Source organism: Rhinopithecus bieti, unplaced genomic scaffold, assembly GCF_001698545.2.
Source record: "Rhinopithecus bieti isolate Rb0 unplaced genomic scaffold, ASM169854v2 scaffold_10017, whole genome shotgun sequence".
NCBI classification, from domain to species: Eukaryota; Metazoa; Chordata; class Mammalia; order Primates; family Cercopithecidae; genus Rhinopithecus; species Rhinopithecus bieti.
In genome coordinates, this window is record NW_016806314.1 from 416,584 (window position 1) to 437,209 (window position 20,626).

At 38.7% G+C, this 20,626-nt stretch overlaps 1 protein-coding gene and 1 pseudogene across 7 annotated transcripts in view; both read right to left on the reverse strand.

Annotated features, from left to right (window-relative positions):
• The window catches only part of OSBPL9 (oxysterol binding protein like 9), a 176,195-nt gene that overhangs the window by 73,893 nt on the left and 81,676 nt on the right, over positions 1 to 20,626 (reverse strand). For all 7 annotated transcript variants that reach the window (XM_017875421.1, XM_017875422.1, XM_017875420.1 and 4 more), the window contains one exon: positions 8,108 to 8,184. In XM_017875421.1, coding sequence (XP_017730910.1) covers positions 8,108 to 8,184 — 77 coding nt within the window. The remainder of the gene's footprint in view (positions 1 to 8,107; positions 8,185 to 20,626) is intronic.
• On the reverse strand, positions 11,398 to 13,342 carry LOC108531809 (ADP/ATP translocase 3-like; annotated as a pseudogene).

Genomic DNA, 20,626 nt, shown 5'->3' on the forward strand with positions numbered 1-20,626 from the left:
TCTCTCTCTCTCTCTCTCTCTTTCTTTCTTTCTTTTCACTTCTGGCCTCAAGCAATCCTACCTTGGCCTCCCAAAGTGCTGGGATTACTGGCGTGACTCACCATGCCAGGCAATCTTAAATCTTTATACTAGACTAGTTCCATAAAGTCAAGGGCTACGTGTAGTTGTATTCAATTATATCCTCTACAACTAGTATAATGCATGAAACACAGTAAGTGCTTAAAAAATATTTACCAAATAAATAGCTTTCCTGTATGCTCTAAATGTTCCAAATTGAGCATGTACTATTTTACTGGCTACTTCTCCATTTTACTTTACCTGTGGAAGAGGTGACACATCTGCTGTGGAAGAGGTGACACATCTATATTGCAACCATTTCCTTTGGGAAATAGAGGACTTCAAGGGAGAAAAAATATACCCATTTTCCTACATGATGTGAAAATATTATCTAACGAGGCCAGGGAAAAACAATACAGTTGTGATAAACAGATCCTTATATATTGTGAAATTAAAATGGATGCTCAAAAAGCTAATCTTCAGTGAAGTAGTTTAATGGTCAAGAAAAATGCTCAAAAGATTTTATTAGTCTACTCAGACACAAAAGCCATTATAGCTACTGAGGGTAGAATCAAGGCATCTCAATACTAAAGATTAATTTTTCAGCAACTCTCCTAAATTGTACCTTAAATACAACTAAGTTATGTTAGTCTATAACAAAAGTTGGGCAGACATGTAATTATCATACCTGATAGTTCTTTTGGGGAAAAAAAAAAAGGTTTCACAATGTCTCCATTGATAATGACTTGTAATTCTATTAGGCTGCAAAAATAATTGCACCACCCTAAAACCACATCTCCTTTTCATATAATAATGTTTTACCCACAGACTCAATAGTATTTCTAATGAGGCTTATTCTAGCCCACCCTGTTCCCTTCAGCCCTCCCTGTTGCCTTGTATACTCTTATACCCTCGTATACAAGGTATCATGGCCTTTCTCTCTGGGGGCTTTAGATAAAAGCTAGTGATGGCAAAAAAAAAAATTAACATAAAATTACAGGCAGTACCAATGAAATTCCAATTTGAGCCAGGTGTGGTAGCTCATGCCTGTAATCCCAACACTTTGGGAGGCTGAGGCAGGTGGATCACTTGAGGCCAGGAGTTCAAGACCAGCCTGGCCAATAGGGTAAAACCCTGTCTCTACTGAAAATACAAAAAACTAGCCGGTTGTGGTGGTGCATGCCTGTAGTCCCAGCTACTTAGAAGGCTGAGGCGAGAGGACTGCTTGAGCCTGGGAAGTTGAGGCTGCAGTGAGCTGAGATTGCACCACTGTACTCTAGCCTGGGCAACAGAATGAGACTCTGTCTCAAAACAAAGAAACAAACAAACAAATAAATAAAATTCCACTTTGATAACCACCAAAAATAAAATCTACATGAAGTAGCTACAAAAACAATACATATGAGGACAATTAATGCCCAGTTGTTTAGTGCAAAGAATAATATAGAAACCATTTAAATTTTTGAAATATCAACTCATGTATAGCATAAAGTTAAGAAACATAAAGGTCAGCCAGGGGCAGTGGCTCACACCTGTAATCCCAGCACTTTGGGAGGCTGAGGTGGGCAGATCATGAGGTCAGGAGATCAAGACCATCTTGACAACGTGGTGAAATCCTGTCTCTACTAAAATACAAAAAATTAGCCAGGCATGGTGGTGCACACCTATAATCCCAGCTACTAGGGAGGCTGAGGTGGGAGAATTGCTTGAACCTGGGAGGCGGAGGTTGCAGTGAGCCAAAATCGCACCATTGCACTCCAGCATGGGCGACACAGCGAGACTCCATCTCAAAAAAAAAAAAAGAAAGAAAAGAAAAGAAACATAAAGGTCTATACAACTCAATTAAACATCTGCATGGGCATCTTCAAACCTGAATCTAAAGTCTCTACAACAATCTCCTGTGTTTTCATTTCTAATAGCCTATAAAAATTAGTATAGCCACACAGTTACTCAGCTTAGTAACAACCTTGAAACCAAGTTACTTCATTGCCCATATTTGTACTTATAATCAAATTGGCACAACATACTACTTGTCACAGAAGTGACACTGACCAAGTAAATGGCATATCTATGTGAAGTTAAAGCCAACTGACCCCATGGCATATGCTATGCCAAGGAAGGCTTCCCAGTAGTTAGAACAGAGAACACATCACCATGTTCCACATGGTAGTGTATGTATGCCATAGTTTAAACGAATCTACATCCTAACAGTGAGTACCATTTGCACATTGTAAGTAGTGACCCACTTTTAGCAAGGCAATAACATTTATCACATTAAATTAATGTTAATTTAGATTGTATTGCTTTGTATTATGTTTAACTTGAAATTTTCTTTTGGATATATAGTTCTATTAGATTTTAAACCTAAGAAATTTATACCTGGCTTTATGTTTGCCCACATTAAATAATATTATGATATAATACTTTATTTATATATTGGCATTCGCAGCCTGCAAGAGTTTTTCTAAAATGGGCCCCAATTTACCCAAGTTTATAAAACTGATTTTTATACCTGTATGACATCCAGATAAGCTGCTATAACTCATTTTATTTTGTACAATATAGGATACTATAAAACTACAGGATGTAACATCCTGAGTCTTCTTGTGGTGATCAATCCCTTACTTGATAATCTCTCAGCATTTAGTTTGTACTAAAGCTTACTAGGGTTAAAAAAAAAAAAATCTGAAAAGTTCCCCTCTATTAATCAGTATCATCAGGTATCTACTGAATGCCTCTCACTGGTTAAGAAAGAGGGGATTAAGAAGCACAGCACACCCTCTGGTCTCCCCTTCAAGGAACTTTCTCTTTGGCTGAATGTAAAGACATGAAAAGATACCATAAGCTGACACACAACAAATTTAGAATGACTACTGGAACTCAGCTTCCATAGGAGTTGAAAGGACGAAGAAGATCTTAGTTTCCTTCTGTCATCTTCAGTCTATCCTAATTACAATTTGCTTTGGGGAGGAAAGAGAAGACAAGCTCAGTCTTAGCCATGCTGAAATGGAATTCCAGGGAGACATCTAACTGTCAAAATCCAAAAGGAAAAAAAGTAGGACTAAAGCTACATATCAAAAGAGATACAAAGATTGGGGGAGGGGGGAAGAGTCATCTTACAGAAGGTTTAGCTGAATCCATGAAAATGGTGGGGGCTGCTCAAGGGTGATGGAATTAGGTCACAATCTCCAAGAAAACATCATGTGGTCAAGTGAATGTACATAGTGTTAACCTTGGGAAAGAGCAAGAATATTTTTTCTTTGAAATATTCAAAGCAGAGAAATAAAGTATAGGTGAAGTCACTACGAACTGTTGAAGAATAAAGCCTTGATTTATGAAGAAGGGAACAGGCTTCTGAATACAATGAAAAAAGTCCACTGTGAGCATTCAATTGGAAACCAACAAGAAGTCAATAAGATGACTATTAAATCGTAACAGATATCCAGTTAAAAAGTCAGACAAAAGTTGTGATAGATACAACCATCTTGCTTTTGTGACCTCTAACAGTTCTAGAAGCAGAAAAACCAGATAACAGGGGCCCTGGGGAATGAAGACCAGAATGGTATACAGACGAACTATCCAGTCAAGAAATTCTAAAGGTGATAGCAGAAACAATATATATATTTTTACATTTTTGTGGGTACATGGCAGGTATATATTTTTTGGAGTATAAAATATTTTGATATAGGCATGAAATAAGTAATAATCACATCAGGGTAGATAGATATCCATCACCTCAAGCATTTATCTAATTGTACTCTTCTAGTTATTTTTAAATGTATAATTATTGTTAACTATAGTCACCCTGTTGTGTTATCAGGTAGATCTTATTCGTTCTATTTTTTTTGTACCCATTAACCATCCCTACTCCCCCCACACTTATATACCCAACTACCCTTCCAGTCTCTGGTAACCATAATTCTATTCTGTAGTTCCATGAAGTTCGATTGTTTTAATTTTTAGCTCCCACAAATAAGTGAGAACATGTGAAGTCTGTACCTGTCTTACTTCACTTAACATAATGACCTCCAGTTCTATTCAAGATAGGATTGCAAACGACAGGATTTCATTCTTTTTCACAGCTGAATAGTACTCCATTGTGTTTATGTACCACGTTTTATTTATCCATTCATCTGTTGATGGACACCTAGGTTGCTTCCAAATCTTGGCTATCGTGAATAGTGCTGCAATAAACCTGGGTGTGCAGGTATCTCTTCCATATATTGACTGCTTTTCTTTTGGATCTATACCTAGCAGTGGGATTGCTGGATTATGTGGTAGCTCTATTTTTAGTTTTTTGAGGAACCTTCAAAACTGTTCTCCACAGTGGCTGTACTAATTTACATTCCTACCAATAGAGTATGAGGGTTCCCTTTACTCCACATCCTCACCAGCATTTTGTTATTGCCTGTCTTTTGGGGGGAAAAAAAGCCGTTTTAAGTGGGATGAAATGATATCTCATTGTAGTTTTGGTCTACATTTCTCTGATGATCAATGATGTTAGGCACCTTTTCATATACCTCCTTGCCATTTGTATGTCTTCTAACAAAAGCAGTGATAAAGCAGCAGACCAGAAGGTCTCCAATGGGAAATGGGATGAGCAAAACAAGAAAGTATTAAATGGCCAGGAAAAATGGAGAAGTAGGGGTCAGACCAAAATGAGAGAAGAAAAGTTCAGATGTAAAGTGACAGAAGAAGATGAAGATAAGAAAACTGTTGTCAAAGAAAACACTTTTTAACTTAGTATTTTACAGGTGGTTTAGCTCTTAGTAATGACAAGACCAATGCAGTGGAGTTTAATGGCTAAAGAAGAGATAAAGTTCAAAGAAAAAGGAGAACATGGCTAGGCATGGTGGCTCATGCCTATAATCTCAGCACTCTCAGAGGCCAAGGTGGGCAGATGGCTTGAGCCCAGGAGTTCGAAACCAGCCTGGCCAACATGGCAAAACCCCATCTCTACAAAAAAATATAAAAATTAGCCAGGCGTGGTGGTGCATGCCTGTAGTCCCAACTACTCAGGAGGCTGAGGTGGGAGGATCACTTGTGCAGGGGAGGCAGAGGTTGCAGTGAGCTGTGATTGTGCCACTGCAACGAGTGAGACTCTGTCTCAAAAAACAAACAAACAAACAAAAAAAGGACATATAAATATCATGAGGTCAAGAATTAGACTATGTAGTAGGAGCTTCCTTATCTTTAAACTGAAGTGGGCCGGGGGAATACACATAAGACTTTCGTGAAAAAATTTTTTTTTAAAAAGCAAAAGAAGAGAACCTAACATGACAGTAGATATTAGGATATGTTTTAAAGGTAGGTTGCTGAGATCACTGCGTCTCCTCTCCTATACCCCTTTGGAAGATAGCTCTATGAATGCCCATCCCACAGTTCCTAACAGACAGTATGTTATACATCTCAAAATATTCAATAAACAAGCAATCTCTACATCAACCGTTTGTTCATTCATTCCTTCAATTATTTCTTCATTTAACTAACATTTACTGAGTGCTACTGAATACCAGGCACTGGCAGAGGGAATGGTAGGTACAGTAGTTGTGTTAGTTAATGGCAACTAACATTTACCAAGTTCTTACTATATAGTCAGGCATTATTTCCACCAGTTCTCATCTAATGTTAGTCTATCAAGTTCTAGCAAGTTTACACTAGTTTATTTAATCACTAAAACAACTCCATGAAGTAGGTACTCTAATTATCCCCATTTTATAGATGAGGCCACTGAAACTCAGAGACCGTAAGTTGAATGTTAATGGTTAAATATAAGTGGTGGGCTCTGGGATACAAACACAGACATTCTGGCTCTAGAGCGAAGTTCTTTACCACACTTCGCTACCTCTGAGAAGATAATCTTTTGCCAGTCAAATGAACATTAATTCTATATTTCTAAATGTCCTATCTTCTCTATGCATGAAGTTTAGGGAAAAAAACCTCTTGTATTACATGTACTTTTAAATATTAAAATTATTAAAAGTCTAAGACTTCTCAAAATTATCTTTTTCTTCCCATTATTCCAAAAAACATACAAGCTCTCTTCTTAGCAAAAGCTGAAAAATTCCAATATTGGATCTAGTTAGGAACCTGAACTTACGATGTCAACATCAGCTGACAACAGATAAACAAGAAGAATATGATAAGGAGTTAGTGAATTGTGCAAATACTATAGTATTCAAAGGAAAGAGATCATTTTGAACTTGGGGGACTGGGGAAGGAAAGGCCAGTCGGCAGAGATTTCATCGAAGAGGTCAGCTCTAAACTAGGCTTTGAAGAAAAGGGTAGAAGACATTTCACAGAGAAAAGACATCACACACAAGAATGTGGAGGCCAGAAATGAAAAAACTCATTTGAAGGAAAGCAAGTAAGCAATAGCACTCTAGAAGGTTTACGTAGGGGTATAATGGCAGAAATGCCTCCAAGGGCAGGTGGCTCTTGTTGAATATTGAATGTCAGTCTAACCAACCATGGGGGGGAAATCTCGTCTGCCACATTCAGTCTAATATGATCATTAAAACACTTATCCTCCCCTCTTAGGCCAGGTGTGGTGGCTGAGGCAGGAGAATTGCTTGAACCCAGGAGGTGGAGGTTGCAGTGAGCCGAGACAAACCACATCTAACTAGGTTTACTTTCTGGGGGACAAAGTGAGACTCTGTCTCAAGAAAACAAAAACAAACAAATAAAAAACACTTATCCTCCTCTTACAGGATCACAAATTTGCTAAAATGATGCTATAGTCATGTATGAAACTGCCTAAATTTAAAAGAAATCTACAGTAATTACAAATTGCTTTTAAAAAGCATAACTTGTAGAGTGGCTAAAGATTTCCTACTTTAATTTCATATTCATTTCTTAAAGTCCCTTAATAACCACATCCTTGAATAATGTTTTCGAAGCTTCTACTTGAACACTTTCAAGTGATGGGGGGTTTACTATTTTGTAGGGCCTAAGATACCCTATGCCACCTTATCTAAACAAGTCAATTCCTGATGTAGAACAAAGTAGACAGAAAGGGTTATAAAACATGTTTTCTACAATTAAATTTTCTCAACTAAAATAAAACAAAATCCCCTACGTGCCACAAATATAAGCTCTTTCATTGGAGAATAAACATAGAAAAGTATCTTCAGTGTAGTACGGCAGACATTAGTTGCATGTCACCCAAAATCTGTTTTTCCCTATTCTGACTTTGGTGTGGGTGGGGTGGGGTAGGATGAACACACCTTCCACCCTATCAGCAATGTGTTTCTAGTGAGGCCAGTAACATCGCAGCTCCAGGGTAGAATCTATGACTGTGAAATTGTGATTGGTCAGGATTCGACACACGGCCAAAGCTAAGGTGATCAGCAATAACTGTGTTGCTCCTATTAAGGTCTAGAAAGAACAGCCTCCTAGGGACTCAGTTCCAAAAATGCAAGGCTAACATTGCTACGACCACCTTACCACCACCAAGGGAGAACCTATCCGAAAATGAAGCCAATGCAAAAGAAGTGGAACCTAGAAATAGAGATGGGAGATCTGAGTCCTCATGACATGAATTAACTAATTCAAACCACATCTAACCAGATTTACTTTCTTCTTCATGAATCAGTTTGGGTTGAGTTTTCTTTCACTACCATATGAAAGAGTACTAACTGACACATATGGTAATAGCCAAATCCTTTAACGAGAAAATGAGGTGAACTTCTCAGCACTTACCTATTATCATGCATAATTATGTAATTTGGTTGTATCGATAACTGACTACAGATATTAAATTTTTTAAATGAATCTGGCATATTTTAACATAGAATTTCACTTTCAGCATTGTCTTGCACTGTCTTGTTTCTAGACAAAATCAGTATTTTACCCTGCAGAAAGCAGGAGAAAATAAATGAGTATAACTTTACTATATATTATAACACTGTAAAGGAAAAATAAACAACTCAGAAATTATAAGTTCCTATTATATCACATCACAGTTATTAAAAAACAAACAAACAGAAAACAGACAAAAAAAGAAAGCAACAACTAATGAACTATCTGGAAGCCATGTAAAGACCCTTACTTGAAGCTGAAGAGTATGGCGAAGAATCGTTTCTTCTAAGGCATGGATCCACTTCTCTCGCTCATCAGCATCACGAGCTGGAATAAAAGATTATACATTAAAATTAAAAGTTTAATTTCTATAATATATCTCCATATTTGAAAGTATAATTTTAAAACTATGATGGCTAACAGAAAAGGTTTTTAGTTGTACCATTTCCTTAACAGGTTCAGCTATCTTTTACAGATATGCAATCTACTTGCAACAATTTATAAGAAAGGGAATAATTGTGTTCAATAATAGCAGGCTACATAGTTCAGACCAACATTCCCACTGAGAACTACTAGAAAAGCTAGACTGATTTTTAAAAAACAACTGGCTGAAGGCATCACAAACCAACAAGGTAATAAAGAATTACCAAGCCAAGATCTGGGAGAAGACAAAGAATCTAGAAGATAAACCTTGTATTTAGGGATACTTCTCATGGAGGCGTTACAAATTACAGCAGAGAAATTGCACACTGGACAATGCACTTAAAAGCTTGTCAATGTGTGGGGGAAGTCAGCATATGAGAACTCTACTTTCTGTTCAATTTTGCTGTGAACCTAAAACTTCTTTAATTTAAGAACAAAAAAACCAGCTGGGTGCAGTGGCTCATGCCTGTAATCCTGGCATTTTGGGAGGCTGAGGCAGGCGGATCCCCTGAGGTCAGGAGTTCAAGACCAGCCTGGCCAACATGGTGAAACCCCATCTCTACTAAAAATACAAAAATTAGCCAGGCATGGTGGTGGATCCCTGTAATCCTAGTTACTCAGGAGGCTGAGGCAGGAGAATCACTTGAACTGGGGAGATGGAGGTTGCAGTGAGCCAAGATCATGCCACTGCACTCCAGCCTGGGCAACAGAGGGCGACTCTGTCTCAAAATAAATAAATAAATAAAATTAAAACTTAAAAAAAAAAAAAAAAAAAACTCACAAGCCTTTTCAGGCCAAAAGTTGGAAGCCAGGGCCCACCAACAATGGGAGCTCTGGTAAACAGTCCATGTTCTAGTTGGGACGGACCCCAAACAGCTTCTCTGGGGGAGTAGTGATAAACTAGAATTAAAACAATTGCTTGGTCATATAAGTGACCCAGAAAAATCTTGACGCCTGATTGTTAGTGACTCCAGGCATCTACTAGCAAAAGCAAATGAAAATCTTTTCTGTAGGAAGATAACATCATCTTAGCTGCTAAATTAAATTTACATAAATAATTTTTAAAATACAATGTCTAGCACATAAGCAAAGATGACCAAGTACACATAAATGGAGACTCTTCTGGAGACAAAAATCACACATAAATGAGAACCAAAAGACAATAGAAATAGATCAACAGGAGCTCCAGATTATTGTATAAATGATGTAATTTTTTCCTTTTTTATTTTTAGCGTTTTTTTTCACTTAGATTTATAAAATAATCAAATCAAATATAAATTCCAAAAGTGACAAATAATCAAAATTAAGAATTCAATAGATGAGTTTAACAGCAGATTAAGTGCAACTAAAGAGACAATTACAGAACTGGGAGCAGTTAGAAGAAACCCATCAGAACAAAAGACAGTAAGTCAGAAAGATAGAAAATACAGAAGAAAGGGTAAGCAGCACAGAGTATGAGAAAATATAGCACACATGTGATTGGAACCCCAGAAGAAGACAAAAGAGAGCATGGCACAGAAGCACTATCTGGCTGAGAATTTTCCAAAACTGATTAAAGACATTCAGAAGTCCTAGGAATCCCAAGCAAGATAAATCAAAGAAATCCATAAGTTGGGCACGTCTCAGTAAAAATTACTGCAAACCAAAGATAGGAAATATCTTTAAAACAGTCAGGGAGAAAAAAGGCCAGGTTACTTTTAAAGAAACAACAATTAGGCCAGGAGTGGTGGCTCATGCCTGTAATCCCAGCACTTTGGGAGGCCGAGGCGGTGGATTGCGAGGTCAGGAGATTGAGACTGTCCTGGCTAACACGGTGAAACCCTGTCTCTAATAAAAATACACAAAAAATTAGCCGGGCGCGGTGGCAGGTGACTGTAGTGGCAGGTGCCTGTAGTCCCAGCTACTCGGGAGGCTGAGGCAGGAGAATGGCATGAACCCGGGAGGCGGAGCTTGCAGTGAGCCAAGATCGCGCCACTGCACCCCAGCCTGGGCGATAGAGCAAGACTCCATCTCCAAAGAAAAAAGCCGAGGCGGTGGATTGCGAGGTCAGGAGATTGAGACTGTCCTGGCTAACACGGTGAAACCCTGTCTCTAATAAAAATACACAAAAAATTAGCCGGGCGCGGTGGCAGGTGACTGTAGTGGCAGGTGCCTGTAGTCCCAGCTACTCGGGAGGCTGAGGCAGGAGAATGGCATGAACCCGGGAGGCGGAGCTTGCAGTGAGCCAAGATCGCGCCACTGCACCCCAGCCTGGGCGATAGAGCAAGACTCCATCTCCAAAAAAAAAAAAAAAAAAAAAAAAAAAAAAAAAAAAAAAAAAAAAAAAAATTAAATTAAGCTAGGCTCTCAAAAGAAACAATGAGAACCAGGAGACAATACAGTATGATATTTAACGGCTAAAAGAGAATAACTGTCAATTTATAATTCACTGAAATAAATCCTTTAAGAATTAAGATGAAATAAACTCATTTTCAGATTGACAAAACCAGAATCTGCTATCAGTAGATGCTCATTAAATAAAATTCTAAAAAGTATTCTTTTCTAGGCGTAAACAATGCCTGATGGAAGGTGGTAGGAGCTGCACAGAATGAAGAGCAACAGAAATTATAAGTATGTAGATAAAACTAAATATTCTCTATATACAATCATAATATTTAATAATATCTTGTGGGGCTTCTTCTGGCTCTCAGTGTCCTGTTTTTACTGTTTTGCAGCAGCACGCCTAACACAGAACATAATTACAAATACTGTGCAAAAGAAGAGCAAGTGCTTAAGTACAAATGGGAAATACAATTTCTTTTATTTAAATAAATACTTAAAACCAACTCAGGTCCTACAAGCATCTGGACTCTAGGTCTGAGCTGGAGGTGCCTTGCCTGTGTGCTCACAATGAAGTCATGATTCTCCCACCCCCAATAATCAATACATGGAATCATGTGCCAATGGGGAATGTGATCACAATGAGCCCCTTTTCTAGACCCTACCTCAGCCCTCTACAGATATGATCTATGGCCAGGACAAAGACGACTGGAATTTCTTGAAGTTTCATAATGTGTAATAGTTAAGTATCCTACATGATTTTCTGGGTTGCCATTTCTATGGAGGAGACATATGCACTTAGGTGACTTTCTTCAGCTCATAATAGAGGACCAGATTTGGCCCCATGCCTCTGAGGATGTTGGACCATGCACCCTTGAAGAAGGCTTTGCCCCTTCATCTTAGGAGAGCTTCTGTCAACAATCAAGGGTACTTGTGTACGTAATACACAAGTATTACGTGGACTGCATCACCATCCGCCTGCACTGTGGACTGGAGTGGGTAGGAGGCCACGTGGGCCACTGTCACGGCCTGGGCAATCATCCAGCTCACCATGTGGTGGGTGTACTTGGGGTCAGGGAGCATGCTCTTGGCTGTATCATACATGCTGAGGTAGGTTGCCCAGTACATATGGATGCCCTGCACCAAGACGCTGAAGCCCTGGGACAGGCCTCAGATACCCTCAGGCTTGATCTTCTCCAGGCAGTCTGCCAGGCCTTCTGAGCTCCCACTCTGTGCCCAATTTCCCAACACTGGCTGCCAGGAGGGTTCTGGCGAATTCCAGAGGGTAGAAGCAGCACAGGGAGGTGGCCCCAGCCGCCCCACGGGAAGCCAGGTTGCCTGCAAAATAACTCCAGAACTGTGTGTGCTTGTGCACGCCTCCCAGAAAGACCTGCTTGTACTTATCCCTAAAGGCAAAGTTGAGGGCTTGCATGGGGAAGCAGTGAATGGTGCTGGCCAGGCACCCCTCCAGAAGGACAAATGCCCTGCTCCTTGGGGATGTGGACCTTGCAGCCCACCACACCATGCTTTTGTACTGGGTCGCCACAATCTGCTTACTGGCATGTTGCAACCTCAGCAGTGCCTTGACTGACTCAACTCGGGTCGCTGTCCTCTTGGAAACAGCGAGGGTAATGCCTCCAGCCAGTAAGTCCTTGACAAAGGAGTGTGGCCTGTTCCATCCTGCCGGCCAGTGGGCAGCGGAGGGAGGGAGGGAGCCGCTTGCTCAGCTCTGCTGCTGCTAGGACCAAAAGGCTCTCATGGGATTTTAAATAAATATATGCAAAATTAAACTGCATATAGATTGTATATACAAAACAACTGCATATAGATTGAAAAAGGGAAAATGGAATAAAAAGTTTTAAGTTTCTTACATTGTTTGGGAAGAAGATAAAATTATCAATGATTTTGATAACTGAAGGATTCATGTTATAATATCTAAAATAATCACTAAAAGAAAAGCTTTATAAGTGTTTAACTTCTAAAATTAAAAAATTCAATAATATAGATAATCCAAAATTGACAAGAAAGGAGAAAAAGAAATAGAATATACAAGACTGGAAGAAAGCATAGAGTAAGATGGCAAATGTTTAAGCCTAAAAAATCAATAATTAAATGTGAGTGAAGTAAATGTGCTAATTAAAATACAAAGGCTTTAAGATTTGTAAAAGTATATGATGCTTACAAGCGACACATATTATATCACTCTCATTAATAAAGCAAGCAGATGAAACATCAATAAGGACATAGAAGATTTAAACAGTCTGATGAATAAACTTGATTCAATGAGCATATACAGAACACTGAATATAGCAAATGTAAAACACATATTCTTTTTAAGCAGAACACAGAATATTTCTAAAAACTGACCAAATATTGGACCCTAAAACAAGTCTCAACAAATATCAAAGGACTGAAATCATATATTCTCTAATCATAGTGGAAATTTAAGCTAGAAACCAGTTTTAAAAAAAGGTTAATTAGAAAATCTAGGGTTTTTGATGCTCTCTGCTCCTCTCGTTTGACAGGCAGCCGCCTCTTCTCATGCAGCACCAGCCGTGTCCCTGAGACACCATGGTGAAAAGTGAAGGCTGGAATAAACGGATTTGGCTGTATTGGGCACCTGGTCACCAGGGCTTCTTTTAACTCTGGCAAAGCAGGTATTGTTGTCATCAATGACCCCTTCTTTGATGTCAACTACATGGTCTACATGTTCCAGTATGACTCCACCCATGGCAAGTTCCATGGCAGCATCAAGGCTGAGAATAGAAAGCTTGTCATTAAGGAAATCCCAACACCATCTTCCAGGAGTGAGATCCCACCAAAATCAAATGGGGGTGACACTGATGCTATGTTGTTGGGTCCATGAGCATCTTCACTACCATGGAGAAGGCTGGAGCTCACTTAGAGGGGACAGCCAAAAGGGTATTTATCTGTGTCCTTTCTGCTGACACCCCCATGTTTGTGATGGACATGAACCATAAGAAGTAAGAAAACAGCCTCGAGATCCTCAGTAATGCCTCCTGCACCACCAGTTGATCACCCCCCTATCCAAGGTCATCCATGACAACTCTGGCATTGTGGAGGGACTCATGACCACAGTCCATGCCATCACTGCCACCCAGAAGACATGGGTAGATGGTACCTCTGGGAAACTGTGGCATGACGACCATGAGGCTCTCAAGATCATCCCTGCATCTACTGGTGCTGCCAAGGCTGTGGGCAAGGTCATCCCCAAGCTGAATGGGAAGATCACTGGCATGGTCTTCCATGTCCCCACCACCTACGTGTCAGATCTGATCTGCCATCCAGAAAACCCTGCCAAATACGATGACATTAAGAAGGTAGTGAAGTAGGCACTGGAGGGCCCCCTCAAGGCCATCCTGAGCTATACTGAACACCTGGTTGTCTCCTCCAACTTTAAGAGAGACCCACTCTTCCACCTTCCATGATGGGTCCAGCACTGCACTCAATGACTACTTTGTCAGGCTCAATTCCTGGTATGACAATGAAAATGAATCTGGCTACATCAACAGGGTGGTGGACCTCATGGTCCACAAGGCCTCCAAGGAGTAAGTGCCCAGGACCACCACCCCAGCAAGAGCACTAAAGGACAAGAGAGGACCTCGGCTGCTGGGGAATACCTGCTGCACTCAAATCTAACAGAATAAACAGACATGCAAAAATCTCTTCTTGACACAGTTTCCATGCCAGACTCCCTGAAGAGGGTGGCGCCTGGAAGGCCCCACCTTGTCACGTACCATCAATAAAGTCCCCTGTATGCAGCCAAAAAGAGAAAGAAAGAAAAATAAAATATTGAGATGTTTTGAATTTTTTAAGAAGAAATACTTCTAAATAATCCATAGGTCAGGAAAAAATATCTGCACTAGAAATTAGAAAACATGTAGAACTGAATAAATGAAAATATGACATATTGAAATTCATTGGATACAGTTAAAGTAGTGCATAAAAGGAAATCTGTAGCCTTAAATGCATATATATATAATGCATATATATAAATATAAAAGCAAAAAGGCTGAAAACAACAAGAATTTCAAAATGAGTAGAAAAGGAAATGATAAATAACATAAATTAATGAGATAGAGGGCAAACATTCAATAGATAGGTCACTAAAGCCTAAGTTGGTTACCTAAAATAACTAATGAAATTGATCAACTTCTATCAAAACTGCCAGGAGGAAGAAGGGACCAAGACAACACAAACATGGTGGCACAAATCATTAATGTCATGAATGAGAAAGAGGACATCACAACTGATGCACACATTCATAATTCCCTGACTATAAAACTGAACATTTTAGTTAAGTGGAAAGTATTATTTAAAGAAATACAATTTACCAAAACTACCACAATAACAAATTTAAAAATTAGATAGTGCTATAACTATTAGGTTGGGCCACAGGAAAGTACCCTTTTGGTAGGTCAAAAACACTCTAATATTAAAATAATTGAAAATCATCCCACAAAGAAAAATCCAAGCCTAGAAGTCTTCACCAGAGAATTCTTAAGGAAAAAAATAATGCCAATCTCTAATACAAAATCTTTCAGATAATGGAAAAAGAGGGAACACTCCACAACTCTGTTTTAAGCCCAGTATAACGTTGAAACCAATCTGATAAGACTGATATTAGAGAAAAATTATAGGCAAAATCTAACGGAATAAACAGACATGTAAAAATCCTATATAAAAACATTACAATAGAATAGCACAATCTATACACTGATGCATGACTCTCCTCTCCCAGCGGAAAGTACTAAGAATAAAATGTAAAATGAATGAATAACCATGATCTTAAAAAATTAATAGATCATGTCCAAGTTGGGTTTATTCTAGAAATACAAAGTTGGTTGAATATGTGAAAAAAAAAAATCGATCAACATCTAACAATACAAAAATATATATGGAACAAGGCAATTCACTACAACATTTTTTGAGCTGAGATCCGGCCACTGCAGTCCAGCCTGGGCCATAGAGCAAGACTCCGTCTCAAAAAAAAAAAAATTGGGGCCAGGCATGGTGGCTCACGCCAGCACTTTGGGAGGCCAAGGTTGGTGGATCACCTGAGGTTGGGAGTTACAGATGAGCCTGACCAACATGGAGAAACCCTGTCTCTACTGAAAATACAAAATTAGCTGGGTGTGGTGGCACATGCCTGTAATCCCAGCTACTCTTGGGAGGCTGAGGCAGGAGAATCACTTGAACCCGGGAGGCAGAGGTTGTAGTGAGCTGAGATCTCACCATTGCACTCCAGCCTGGGCAACAAGAGCAAAACTCCGTCTCCAAAAAAAAAATGTACTGGAAACACCCTAAATACTCATACAGAGGAGAGTGGTTGAATAAATCAAGGAATACTATGCAGGTATCAAAAAGAATAAAAGCCAGTTGCAGCAGCACACGCCTGCAGTCCCAGGAGATGGGAGGCTCACTTGAGCCCAAGAGTTCAAAACCAATCTGGACAATACAGTGAGACCCCATCTCTTAAAAAAAAAAAAAAGGAATGAGGAAGATTTCTTCAGTGATTTGGAGTGATTTTCAGATATACCATCAGATAAAATATTTTTAAAAAGCGAAATGTGCCTTTACTATAAGAAAAAAGGAATATCAGAAAACATACATGTATCTGCTTATTTGTACAAAAGAAATATAGAGATTCTAAAGAAAACTAAATAAATTTGTTACCTTACAAGCCATGGGTGAGAAAGGATGGGAAGCCAGGAAGAATAGGAACAGGTTAGTAAGAACTGAGGTAGTAACAATCTGAATATATCTTTTTGTATATATTCAGCCTCTCAGAACCATAATGTTTCACATAATTGAACCTCAGTGCCATGGAGTGAATGTTTGTGTTGCCCCAAAATTCCTATGTTGAAATCCTAACCTTCAACGTGATGGTATTAGGAGGTGAGACCTGTGGGAGGTAATTAGGTCATAGGGTAGAACCCTCTTTAATGTGATGAGGCACCTCAGAGCTGTCTCACTCTCCTTTCAACACATAAGGATATAAGGACAGGAAGTTCACTGTGCAACCTGGAAGAAAGCCTTCACCAGAACTTGAACATGCTGGCATCCTGATCTAAACTTCCAGCCTCCAGAACTGTGAGGAAATAAATGTTTGCTGTTTAAGCTACATAATCTATGGTAATTTGTTATAACAGCCCAAACTAAAACATGAAGTAACTTTGAAAAACAGTATTTTGACTATACAGTGAATGGATAGGAAAAAAAAAAAAAAGAACCACACACAAATACAATACTCTAGTTAGTGAATTTTATTGTCATAGGAGTACAGGTTAGCAATTCTGTAACTACAAACAAGTGAATACATTATAGATAATGAGAACCAGGTTTCTCACTATCAGAAAAAAATTAGAAATACAGAAAGGGAGAAGGCTAGAATAAACCTTGTGATGTTGAAATACAATTGGAGGTTTCAGTATGAACTCATGATTTTAGGTAAATAAATTCATAGAGTACTGGACTATAACCGAGAGACTATAATAAATATCCAGAAGTCCAATATTGATATAAAATAATTGAATAAGTAAATAAATAGGGGAGATGGGACATCTCTTCCTTTAGAAGAATTACAATGGGCCAGGCATGGTGGCTCACGCCTGTAATCCCAGCACTTTGGGAGGCTGAGATGGTGGATCACCTGAGGTCAGGAGTTCGAGACCAGCCTGGCCAATATGGTGAAACCCCGTCTCTACTAAAAATACAAAAATTAGCTGGGCGTGGTGGTGGGCGCCTGTAATCTAAGCTACTCGGGAGGCTGAGGCAGGAGAATTGCTGGAACCCGGGAGGCAGAAGTTGCAGTGAGCCGAGATCGTGCCATTGCACTCCAACCCAGGCGACAGCAGGGAGACTCCATCTCAAAAAAAAATACAATGAATAAGTGTAGAAGGACTGCAAAAAATTAGACCATTAGACCAACACCACAGCAATAATTACTTCAGGCAAGATCCACTGATGACTCAAATCAGTAGGCAAAAGTGAGGAGAAACAGGAAATTGGCAGACTCAAAGTATCTCCCACAAGAAAAAAAAGTATCTCCCCTAAATGAATAAATAATAATTTTACAAAGGAAAAATCTGGTACACTATCTTAATCAAGTGATCAAGGTTAACATCACCAGTAATAAGATTAATGGACATCCTATACCTCCCAGTACAATCCACTGAGACAAGGAAACAGCATCATTTTGTGGTATTCTTGCCAAAATACACAATTGCAATCAAATCATGAGAACATATCAGATGAATCCAAAATGAGAGATATTCTACAAAATAACTGACCAATATTCATAAAAAATGTCAAGGTCATAAAAGATAAAAAACAAATGAAGAACTATTACAACTAACAGCAATGTGGCATCCTGGATTGAATCCTGGAACAGAAAAGGAGCATTAGAGAGAAAATTCAAATGAGCTCTGTAGTTTAGTTAAAAGTACTGTACCAAATGGGTGGAAGATCCGGCTCAGGACATCAGAGCCTGAATAGGGTGAAGAGGCCATGCATCATGTAAAGGCACAACCTAGCATAGGGCATGAGAGCCCAAAGCAAGAGGAAGAGGGAAGCTACACAATGGGAAAGTCCAATATGAGGAGTCAGAACCCAAGAAAAGGAAGGAAGGTGCCCACGTTGCAGTGAACAGGCTCCGCATGGCACAAGGTTTCCAAGGCTAAATGGAGTGACAGTGACATTTACAAAGGGAGGTGGATGATTGGAAAATAATTACATATGAAGGATTGATCAAATAAGTAAATACAACAAAGATAAAGTTTTTCTCACTTTTGGAAAATGGAGTTAAATATAGTAAGGGAAAAAACAGAATTATTTCTGTTGTGATAGCCTATAACTAGAGGTATCAGCATGACCTCATCATGGTTTTCAATATACATGTAGATAAACACATACGGAAATAAATATGAACATGGATGTACACATATGTACACATACACACACCCCTATGTATGTAACACTCATATGTTTCTTAGCTCTCTAGAGGGCCTGGGAGCCATAACACTTCATAAGCAGTAACTAAACCTAGCACTAGGTGTTGATTTCTAAATATCATTTCCATTAGAAGAAACCAGCGCTCCCTGGAAAAACAGCTGATTCCAGAACTAGGACAGAGAAAGTATAAAATGAGCCTGGAATGTCTTTTTGTGTCAGAAAGTAAGGAAATACTTAAAGAATGCCAGGGGCATGTTAAAAAGACAGAGAAGTCAGCTTAAATAGGATTCCTCTGGCCAAATTGAGGGCAATGTGAGCATCAAAATAAAGAGATTTGTGTTTGTAAAGGTTAACTCAGGGAAGGCTTCTGAGGCAAGGAAATTAAAGCTGAGTTTTAAAACTGAGCAGAAACTAGAGGCAAAGGTATGTGAGTGTATATGTGTGTGTCTGGGTGAGAGGGAGAGAGAGAGAAAGAAAGAAGTGGGGGTATTTGGAGAAGAGGGGGCACGGACAGGGAAGACATTCCAGGTAAAAAAGACAGACTAAACAAATGAGGGCAAATTACTATACTATACAAAAAAATGAGAGCAAATTACTATACAGGAGCAGGAGCAGGACTAATGTATACATGTAGCTTTGCTACTTTTTTCTAGTGTTGACTTTAATAAGCCACTTGTGTTGTCTGAATATGTATTTTTGTGCTGTTTTATGATAGTCCCGAAAAAATGAATATTCATTTTGCACCTTAAAATTGGAAGTTGAACTAAATTCTCCCTTTCAGCTGAAAATTCAAGAGTCAATATTATTCTGACTAACCTAATCCACCTTCTCCCATTCTCCTAGCATGTCAGTAAGCAAACCTCTACTCTAATGGATCTAATAGAAAAAAGGGTTTCGTGTCTATGAAGCACCAGAGATGTCTGGTTATTATTCAATCACAACAAATTGTTCATATGAGAAATAAAAATACAGTAATGGATATACACAATTCACAAACCACCTGCAGGGGCAGCTCTCTAGAAGTAAAATTAAAGCTATACTAACTCTGAGTGAATCCCTACCAAAAAAGGCCTAACTTAATGAGTCAGTTAAAACAACTTTGAGTACTACAGTATTTTACCAAACATATAAACAAGTTAACTCTTCCTCCCTTTTTTTTATAATGTTATTTATACATTCAGTTTATCTCTAGAATTTCTTCTCTAGCAGCTACCACTTCTATTCATTATATTTTCCAGCTTGCTTTCCATCCTCTAAACCAGTGGGCTCCAAATTTTGTTTGACTGTGACCCACAATAAGAAGTACATTTTATAACATCACCCAATTCATATATACATATACACACATATGTGTACATACACACATAGATATAAACTGGAACATTCGTTTCATAAAAGAGTGCTTGCTCTTATTATATGCCATACACATTGATATTTTTCTGTCGTAATTCATTTTTTTTTAATGCTGATTTGGGCCCACTAAATAGAGCTTTATAATCCATTAATGGACTGCAATCCAGTTTGGAAAACACTACTATTCTAAGCCACCCCAATGTCCCACAAAGCTATTGCTTTTTAGTATCTCTTAAGCTGCACAGTGTAAAGGCCAAGAGGGCTGACTCTTGGGTCCAAATCCTGGTCTGATACCTAGCTTTGACCTTATTCATTCTGACCTTGGGCAAGATACTTAAATTCTCTAAGCTTTACTTTTCTCATCTATAATCTAAGAATATTACCTATGGGGATGGTAATAGTACCTAGACCTTATAAGGTTGTGAGATTTAAATGAGATAATTAATCCATACAATATTTACCACAATGCCTGACATACGTGAAAATACCAATATGTTATTATTATCACATGTTCTATCAATCCAACAGAGAAAACAAGTTCTACTAATCCAGAGAACAATTTGCCAGAGAAAATTAGTAGAGAAGAGATTACTGATAACTCCTAATTCCCAATAATGCCTGGCTTATTTGGAAACAATACAAGGTATGCACAGAGGAAAACAGTATTTAGTATGTAAAATATATTTTCAGGATTTTATAA